This window comes from Garra rufa, chromosome 25, assembly GCF_049309525.1.
Source record: "Garra rufa chromosome 25, GarRuf1.0, whole genome shotgun sequence".
NCBI lineage: Eukaryota > Metazoa > Chordata > Actinopteri > Cypriniformes > Cyprinidae > Garra > Garra rufa.
Window position 1 is genome coordinate 4,891,203 of NC_133385.1, and position 9,607 is coordinate 4,900,809.

Below are 9,607 nucleotides of genomic sequence, written 5' to 3' on the forward strand. Positions count from 1 at the left end.
ATATGCTTCTCACATTCAGTCTCATTGATTGTGGAATGTGTTTTGGAGAGCATCGTTTTGTCCCTTTATAGACAGGAATGTTCTGGCTTTCAGTATATAACGGTAGTATTTGTGGTGTAACGTGTTACCACAGAAAACAATATTCACTTATCCATCAGTTTTGCTTAAAAAAAGTAAAAGAAATCACAATTTTGGTGGTCTATAAAGGGTTTTAAGACGAAATTGTTTAAATTCTTCCAGACAAAAATGTGTTAGTAAATTCTAAAGCATAATTTTAGAACCGATCTAGACCAATAAAATTTTAGCTATTTTTTCTGGACATTTCCACTCATTTCAGCATGGAAGTGCCAAGAACATGCTGAACATTTTTGCTCAGGATCACTTGATTCTAGACTGATGTTTTTGAGCAAATCATCTGAGCCGTGAATATCATGTGATCTAATAACTCTAAAGCCACAGGAAAATGACGTTGAAACCATGTGAACAAACATAATCTCAAACTAGCGACTATCCTGTGACGTCAAAGACAGCAGATCTTTCACTGAGGGTGAGTAAATGATTTTTGTGTGAACTATCTCTTTAAGTTGTGTTCAGTGTTATTTTAGTAGCATTTATGTACTATAATTGTATTTTAGTCACTTAGTTTTAGTCATTTATAATGTGACTTATTTCAAGTTTTTCATTTAATATTTATGTTTTATTTCATTTCAGCTTTATTTCAATCAACAAAAATGATTCTGAGTAGTTTTAGTAAACAGTAGCAACACTGTTTGTGTTGAAACCAGACTCCTTTAATAAACCATCTCAGGGAATATAAGGCAACACAGCTGTAAAGTCAGCCAAGGTCTGTGGCTAAATTACAGCCAATTTACGATAGTAATGACTATAGCGAATGCTATGCGCTCAAATGCTCTGGATTCTTGAGAGGATCTGGTGTCATTAGAGTCATTTTTCATGTGTGATTCACATATGATTTAATTCAAACAGAAGCCCCAGTAGTTCTCAGATCATTCGTTATTCTGTTTGGATAAAGCTGTTTGGTGGAGCAACCAAAACACGTAATGAACCATTATATCAATACTTTATCTGTTATTATGTTAAAAAAGCACAAATATTGCCTTAAACCCTGCTGAAAAAAACAGCTAAAACCAGCCTAGGCTGGTTGGCTGGTTTTAGCTGGTCATAGCTGGTCAGCAGGCTGGTTTTAGAGGGGTTTTGTCTACTTTCCTTAGCTGGCCAGGCTGGGAGACCATCTAAAACCAGCCTAAACCAGCTTAGACCTGCCTTTAGCTGTTTTTTTTTCCAGATGGGAAAATAGAAAAAATGGGGTTCCTTTGCATTAGGACTGCATCTATGAAGCCTTACCCTGGTGAAAAAAACAGCTAAAACCAGACTAGGCTGGTTGGCTGGTTTTAGATGGTCAACCAGCCTGATTTTAGCTGGTCAGTAGGCTGGTTTTAGAGAAGTTTTGGCCACTTTTCACAGCCTGGCCAGGCTGGTTTAGGCTGTGAGACCAGCTAAAATCAGCTACTTCCAGCCTAAACCAGCTAAGACCAGCCAACCTGCCTAGGCTGGTTTTAGTTGTTTTTTTCATCATGGAAAATAGAAAAAAATTGGGTTCCTTTGCATCAGGACTACATCTATAAAGCCTTACCCTGGTGAAAAAAACAGCTAAAACCAGCCTAGACTGGTTGGCTGGTTTTAGTTGGTCAACCAGCCTGGTTTTAGCTGGTCAGCAGGCTGGTTTTAGAGAGGTTTTGACCACTTTCACAGCCTGGCCAGGCTGGTCAGGCTGGGAGAACAGCTAAAACCAGCTACTTCCAGCCTAAACCAGCTAAGACCAGCCACCAAGCCTAGGCTGGTTTTAGTTGTTTTTTTCATCTCAGAAAATAGATAAAAATGGGGTTTCTTTGCATCAGGACTACATCTATAAAGCCTTACCCTGGTGAAAAAAAACAGCTAAAACCAGCCTAGACTGGTTGGCTGGTTTTAATTGGTCAACCAGCCTGGTTTTAGCTGGTCACAGCTGGTCAGCAGGCTGGTTTTAGAGAGGTTTTGGCAACCTTACACAGCCTGGCCAGGCTGGGAGACCAGCTAAAACCAGCTACTTCCAGCCTGAACCAGCTAAGACCAGCCAACCAGCCTAGGCTGGTTTTAGTTGTTTTTTTCATCTCAGAAAATAGATAAAAAATTGTGTTTCTTTGCATCAGGACTACATCTATAAAGCCTTACCCTGGTGAAAAAAACAGCTAAAACCAGCCTAGACTGGTTGGCTGGTTTTAATTGGTCAACCAGCCTGGTTTTAGCTGGTCAGCAGGCTGGTTTTAGAGAGGTTTTGGCAACCTTACACAGCCTGGCCAGGCTGGGAGACCAGCTAAAACCAGCTACTTCCAGCCTGAACCAGCTAAAACCAGTCAACCAGCCTAGGCTGGTTTTAGTTGTTTTTTTTCAGCAGGGAAAATAGATAAAAATGGGGTTACTTTGCATCAGGACTACATCTATAAAGCCTTACCCTGGTGAAAAAAAAAACAGCTAAAACCAGCCTAGGCTGGTTGACTGGTTTTAGCTGGTCAGGTCAACTAACCAGGCTGGTTTTAGAGGGGTTTTGGCCACTTTCCCAGCCTGGTCAGCCTGGTCTTAGCTGGCCAGACTGGGAGACCAACTAAAACCAGCTACTTCCAGCCTAAACCAGCTAAGAACAGCTAACCAGCCGAGGCTGTTTTTTCAGCCGGGAAAATAGATAAAAATGGGGTTCCTTTGCATCTGTGAAGCCTTACACTGGTGAAAAAAACCCAGCTAAAACCAGCCTAGGCTGGTTGGCTGGTTTTAGCTGGTCATAGGTGGTCATCAGGGTGGTTTTTGAGGGGTTTTGGCCACTTTCCTGAGCTGGGCTTAGCTGGCCACGTTGAAAGACCAGCTAAAACCAGCTACTTCCCGCCTAAACCAGCTAAGACCAGCCAACTAGCCTAGGCTGGTTTTAGCTGTTTTTTTCATCAGGGAAAATAGATAAAAATGGGGTTCCTTTGCATCAGAACTGCATCTATGAAGCCTTACCCTGGTGAAAAAAAAAAACAGCTAAAACCAGCCTAGGCTGGTTGGCTGGTTTTAGCTGGTCAGCCAGTCTTGTTTTAGCTGGCCAGCAAGGTGGTTTTAAAGGGATTTTGGCCACTTTCCTGAGCTGGCCAGGCTGGAAGACCAGCTAAAACCAGCTACTTCCAGACTAAACCAGCTAAGACCAGCCAACCAGCCTAGGCTGGTTTTAGCTGTTTTTTGATCAGGGAAAATAGATACATTTCCTTTGCATCAGGACTGCATAGGTGGCTTAAAGTTTGGGAAAAGAGCTACTGAAAACCAAACTTAATTTTGAAACACCTTAAAGTTTAGGAAACCAGCATGACTAGACTATATGGACTAGATCTGCTAAAACCAGTTTGAATGGTTTAAGAGGTATCTGTGTGGATTTATCTCAGCTCTTTCAGACTGGCTCTGGCTCGGATGAGAAATGAATCCACGACCAACACTTCGGGCCAGAAATGAACCAGACATTACACTCTCATGGCAAGTGACTGCATAAGATTCCAGCATGGTAAAGTCGTCATAAAAGCTTTCAGGGAAAGCACTCTTAAATTTGAATTATTGAACAGGTGGCTCTTATGACTCATCCAAGTCTCTAGATATGACTCAGGTCAGTCTTTCAATGTAATTCTCTGGTGTTTTTCCCACCTGTTTTATGATCCAGCAGGTGAAAATCGCAAATCTGATCACTTAATAAAGTAACATCACACACCTCCTTAAGCAAACAAAAAAACTAAACAAATGACTGACATCCAGTCACATAAAAGAGCATAAATTAGGTCAGTAAATATTGGAGCTCAAAAGTAAATATCGGAGACAAAAACTCAACAAACTGTGGTTTTGATTAGGCTGAAAGTAGGTTAAAAAAATCTGTCAGATGGATGTTATTTCGGTTGCAAATAAACAGGCCCAGGCACTTCCGGCGTCATCAGCCAATCAGATTACTGATCACCGTGGCGACCAAAACGAAGAGAAACATACCTGTAAGTACTTCAATTTAAATTTGACATTATGATCCTTCTTTCACATGTGTTTTGAACTAAAGATTATGCCACTTGTCATTAACGAGTGGAGGCCAGGAGTTGAGTCCTTTTTCCAAAGCATTCCTTGAAAATATCTTGCCTCAGACGTACTTTTTCCACTTTGAGACGTCTATTGTTTTTAAATGACAGTATTTTATAAGCTCCCGTTACGCAGAGACGCACGTAAACAGTGCACGCCCTCTGCTGGACGTCATACGCAAACGCAGCGCTAAATGAAAGGTGTGCTAACGCTCCTTGAACTTTAAGGACTGAATGGCTGCTTTTTCAGAACATATAACATAGTGGCAGTTTTTATTCTTCTCATTAGAAATTGTTCTGTAAATCTTTCTCGGACTCGCTATGCATGCTAATGTAAACAACTAAAGACAGATTTGACTGCTTTTTACCCCAACCCATTAAAATATTTAAAATATTACATTTATTATTAAAGATAACGAATTTTGTCTTGGAAGCAGATTGGAAGCCACTGTTCTTAAAAATCCATCTAGCCTTGCTGAAGTTCTGGCATCAAGCTAGATTGGATCAGTCTGTATTTATGAGCTAAGACTTGAACTAACCACTTCTCAGCTCTTTAAAAATCCTTTACGACATATAAATATCTTTGGGAGTCAGTCCAGCACAGTTCATCGTCCCTGCATACATTTATTGTACTCGAGCCCATGTATGACATGTGCCCTCTTGTGTAGGTCCATTAGATGAGCGAGTGTATAAGTGGATCCAGATTGTGTGTTTGATCCGGAAACTAGACCCTGCTCATAAAAGTCCATCTGGATGTTCTGGATGAAGGTCACACAGTTCCTCCAGAGTTCCTCCTCCATTATCAACCTGACATTTCCAGAGCGGTAAGAGAGCAAGCTAACAAAAATATGTTCTAATTATGAAAACGTTATTTATTTATGCAAGCATTAGAGCAACATTCCATTTGATCATGTTCCAACAAAATTGGAATGTAACTTGAATGTTCTTTGAAGGTTCTAAAACAAAAAGTAGTAAAAATATCAGACGAACGTCCAACTAAAACGTTTCAGAAAATAAATGAGCAGTGCATAAGTCAAGTTTTATTAAACTTTAACATTATTAAAGAACCAGATAACTTTGAATGAGCATTTTATAAATGTGACCCTGGACCACAAAACCAGTCATAAGGGTCAATCTTTTAAATTTGAGACATATTCATCTGAATAAAGAAGCTGAATAAATAAGATGCATTGATGTATAGTTTGTGAGAATAGGACAATATCTGGCTGAGATACAACTATTTAAAAATCTAGAATCTGAAGATGCAGAACAATATCAAAATACTGAGAAAAAAGCCTTTAAAGTTGTCCAAATGAAGTTCTTAGCAGTGCATATTACTAATTAACAATTAAGTTTTGATATATTTACGGTAGGAAATTTACCAAATATTTTCCTTGATCATGATCTTAACTTACTATCCCATTTTCTTCGGTTATTTTGACCCATACAATGTATTTTTGGCTATTGCTACAAATAAACCCATGCTACTTAAGACTAGTTTTGTAGTCCAGGGTCACAAATGTGACTAAAAGAACGTTTGTTTAAAACCTTGCCAGAACATTCTGAGAATGTTCCCTGTTAGCTGTGATTCACTTTATTGAACTTGAAATCAACACATGATAAACCCCAAACCACAAGCAACTTTGGCAAAAATGTCTGAAGTATGAATATTAAATATAATGCAGCAGATTTCAGCACTTATAAAGCATAACATTTTTATAAGTTTTATCATGGTTATTATTAAAATCTCTTAAATATCTCAAAATAGTATCCTAGTCAGCAATTAGATTACAATAAAGAGCAACTAAAGACTTTTGCCAAAATATCCATAGGTTTCTCTAGAGAAAAATACCCAGTAATCTCTCATTTGTCTCCTCTGGAGTTTCAGATCTTAACTTCTCAAAGTTTGCCAATATCTCAGTATGAAATGATATGAGCTCTTTAAAATTTATTTTACTGGATGACAACTAGTGACACATTTGGATTTGGTTCTATTTCTTATGATGAACCCTCAAAACACCTAGAATCAAAAATCATTTACTTATAATGATATTTAATCAGATTTATCTCACTTGTGGAGACTGTTTTGTCTTTAAAGTCTGTCTAAGTGCACTGAGAAACATTCTTGCATAAGCTCACACACCCCCTTATGCTCTCACACACTCACCTGGCATCAGAGCGGCGATCCACAGCAGCAGGATGTAAGTGTACTCCATACGTTCAAACGTGAATCAGTCAGTGTGTTTGTTTATATCAGGTCCTCACAGCAAGAGCAGACAATCTGGTCTGATCAAGTCCTGAACCACAGCAGAACTACATCTGAGAAGGAGGAGCTGACAGCTGCCTCGAGGAGGAGGAAAACGGGGTGACCGTCCTCAAACACAGAGAGAGATATTGGAGCAGGTACCTGACTGGCTTCTCTTGTAGTTTCCCACATGCTTTTACTGCTCTTAAAGCTGTTGCTGTATCTCTCTCTCCAGATGTTTAGTTGTGGAAAATGAAGTTCTCCAGCTCTCCGGACTACAACATCTGTCGGAAAACGCTACACATGCTGCTGCCAGAGCTTAACGGACTTCAATAACATGGTGGTTTCCATTCCATGCACTCTTTAAAAACCCCAAGAAATCAAAATTGTGGCTGTAGGTTTATTCTCTTGTGGCATCAAGGTTAGAAACATACATATTTTGAGGTTGTTTCGAATCTATACACTTAATAACACTTCATGCATTATGGCAAGACACTACAGGTGAATAGGGGGGAAAAAAATCTAATTTTAAGCAAACTTCTAAAATAGAACTTCTAAAAAAAACTTGTAAAATTCTTTTTTAGGATTTTGTTGAAATTTTAAGATTAAACTATTGTTCTGAGGGGATTTTGGATATATACTTTTATCACTCAGTAAATAAAAAAATACTGTCATCAGCCAAAAAAAACCCTCCAGAATACAGATATGAATAAAACTGTAAAATGTGGTGTATGCAAGTGCTCCTAAAGTAGAGAAACAAACTCATTTTGAGAAGATTACATTAAAAAATATGCATTTAAAAATCTGCAGGTGCAAATAGATAAAGTGCAATAATCAAATCAAGCGAATGACATATGAACAAACCCTTCTACATAAACCTCCAGAATACAGATAGGAATAAAACTGCTAAGTCTGGTGTATGTAAGTCCTGCTGAAGTGGAGGAAAAACTCATTTTGAGAAAACTGCCTTTAAAGACAAGTATTTTATTTGAAAAATACAGACACAAATATGTTAAGTGCAATAATAAAATCAAGCAAATGACATATTAACAAACCCTTCTACAAAAACCTCCAGAATACAGATATGAATAAAACTGTAAAATTTAGTGTATGTAAGTCCTGCTGAAGTGGAGGAAAAACTCATTTTGAGAAAACTGCCTTTAAAGATAAGTATTGTATTTGAAAGTACAGACGCGAATAGGTAAAGTGCAATAATAAAATCAAGTGAATGACATATTAACAAACCATTCTACAAAAACCTCCAGAATACAGATAGGAATAAAACTGCTAAGTTTGGTGTATGTAAGTCCTCCTGAAGTGGAGGAAAAACTCATTTTGAGAAAACTGCCTTTAAAGACAAGTATTGTATTTGAAAAGTACAGATGCAAACAGATGAAGTGCAATAACAAAATCAAGCGAATGACATATAAACAAACCCTTCTACAAAAACCTCCAGAATACAGATAGAAATAAAACTGTAAAATTTAGTGTTTGTAAGTCCTGCTGAAGTGGAGGAAAGACTCATTTTGAGAAAACTGCCTTTAAAGATAAGTATTGTATTTGAAAGTACAGACGCGAATAGGTAAAGTGCAATAATAAAATCAAGTGAATGACATATTAACAAACCTTTCTACAAAAACCTCCAGAACACAGATAGGAATAAAACTGCTAAGTTTGGTGTATGTAAGTCCTCCTGAAGTGGAGGAAAAACTCATTTTACTGCCTTTAAAGATAAGTATTGTATTTGAAAGTACAGACGCGAATAGGTAAAGTGCAATAATAAAATCAAGTGAATGACATATTAACAAACCTTTCTACAAAAACCTCCAGAACACAGATAGGAATAAAACTGCTAAGTTTGGTGTATGTAAGTCCTCCTGAAGTGGAGGAAAAACTCATTTTGAGAAAACTGCCTTTAAAGACAAGTATTGTATTTGAAAAGTACAGATGCAAACAGATGAAGTGCAATAACAAAATCAAGCGAATGACATATAAACAAACCCTTCTACAAAAACCTCCAGAATACAGATAGAAATAAAACTGTAAAATTTTGTGTTTGTAAGTCCTGCTGAAGTGGAGGAAAAACTCATTTTGAGAAAACTGCCTTTAAAAATATGTTTTGTATTTGAAATCTGCAGGCGCAAATAGATACAGTGCAATAAAATAAAAAATCAGGTGAATGATATACGAACAAACCCTCAGGAAAAAACCTTTAGAATATAGAGAGGAAGAAAACTGTAAATTTTGGTGTATGTAAGTGCTGCTGAAGTGGAGGAAAAACTCACTTTGAGAAAACGGCTTTTAGAAATATGCTGAAATATACAGATGCAAGTCGGTAAAGTGCAAAAAAATACATATAAAAATGAGCATTGCATGAAAAAAAAAACATTTTCCTTGCTCTGACCACAAACTAAAACCTTTGAACCAAAACAGTCCGATAATTAGTTTGTGGTTTAGTTTGTCAAATGTGGGAAACCAAAGTAAACAAATGAACATCCTGGAAGCTGCTAAGGGGAATATAAAATGTCAGCCACACCAAAGACGCTCCTGATTAACCATTCACCTTTATGCCGTGACTCAGTGTGTTTAAGAGACTCCAGACGTGATGAGATGTTTGATACTCTAGAATAACAAGGCAGGAGCTGATTAACCACACATAAGGTCTTTGCCGTGAATCTGAGTGGAATAAACTTCATCACTTACTCACCCTTGAGTTATTTCAAAAGCCATATGAGTTTCTTCCGTGGAATACAAAAGATGTAGGTGTCAAGGTCCTGAAAAGACATAAACACACAATAAAAGTATTCAGAAAGTCTCCCAAAGTCATCTGACAGTTTAATATGAGGAACAGACACACATTTTTGTCATAATTCAAGGTTTTTATTGTGTTTTTTGTTCTGTTGGTTTATTGTTACTGGTCTCTCCTTTCATTGTTTGGATCTTTTGTGTTCCACGGAGAAAGAAAAAATATGTATCTCTAATTTTCCTGTTATATACACACTAATGTTCAAAAGTCTGGGATCACTAAGATGTTTTTTTTAAACATGCTCACCAAGGCTGCATTTATTTGATCAAAAACACAGTGAAAATAGTAATACTGCGAAATATGATTACAATTTAAAATAAGATTTTGGGAAATGAGCCTTGAGAAATCATTCTAATTTATCATCAATATGCTAAATTATCAATGTTAGAAACAGTTGTGCTGCTTAATATTTTTTGGGAA

General features: G+C 37.4%; 1 protein-coding gene across 1 annotated transcript in view; it reads right to left on the reverse strand.

The window, feature by feature from the left end:
- The window catches only part of LOC141301651 (integrin alpha-11-like), a 68,888-nt gene extending 62,457 nt beyond the window's left edge, over window positions 1-6,431 (reverse strand). Inside the window, exon 1 of the mRNA XM_073831847.1 lies at window positions 6,304-6,431. Coding sequence (XP_073687948.1) covers window positions 6,304-6,352 — 49 coding nt within the window. The 5' untranslated portion in view covers window positions 6,353-6,431. The remainder of the gene's footprint in view (window positions 1-6,303) is intronic.
- Window positions 6,432-9,607: the final 3,176 nt, after the last annotated feature.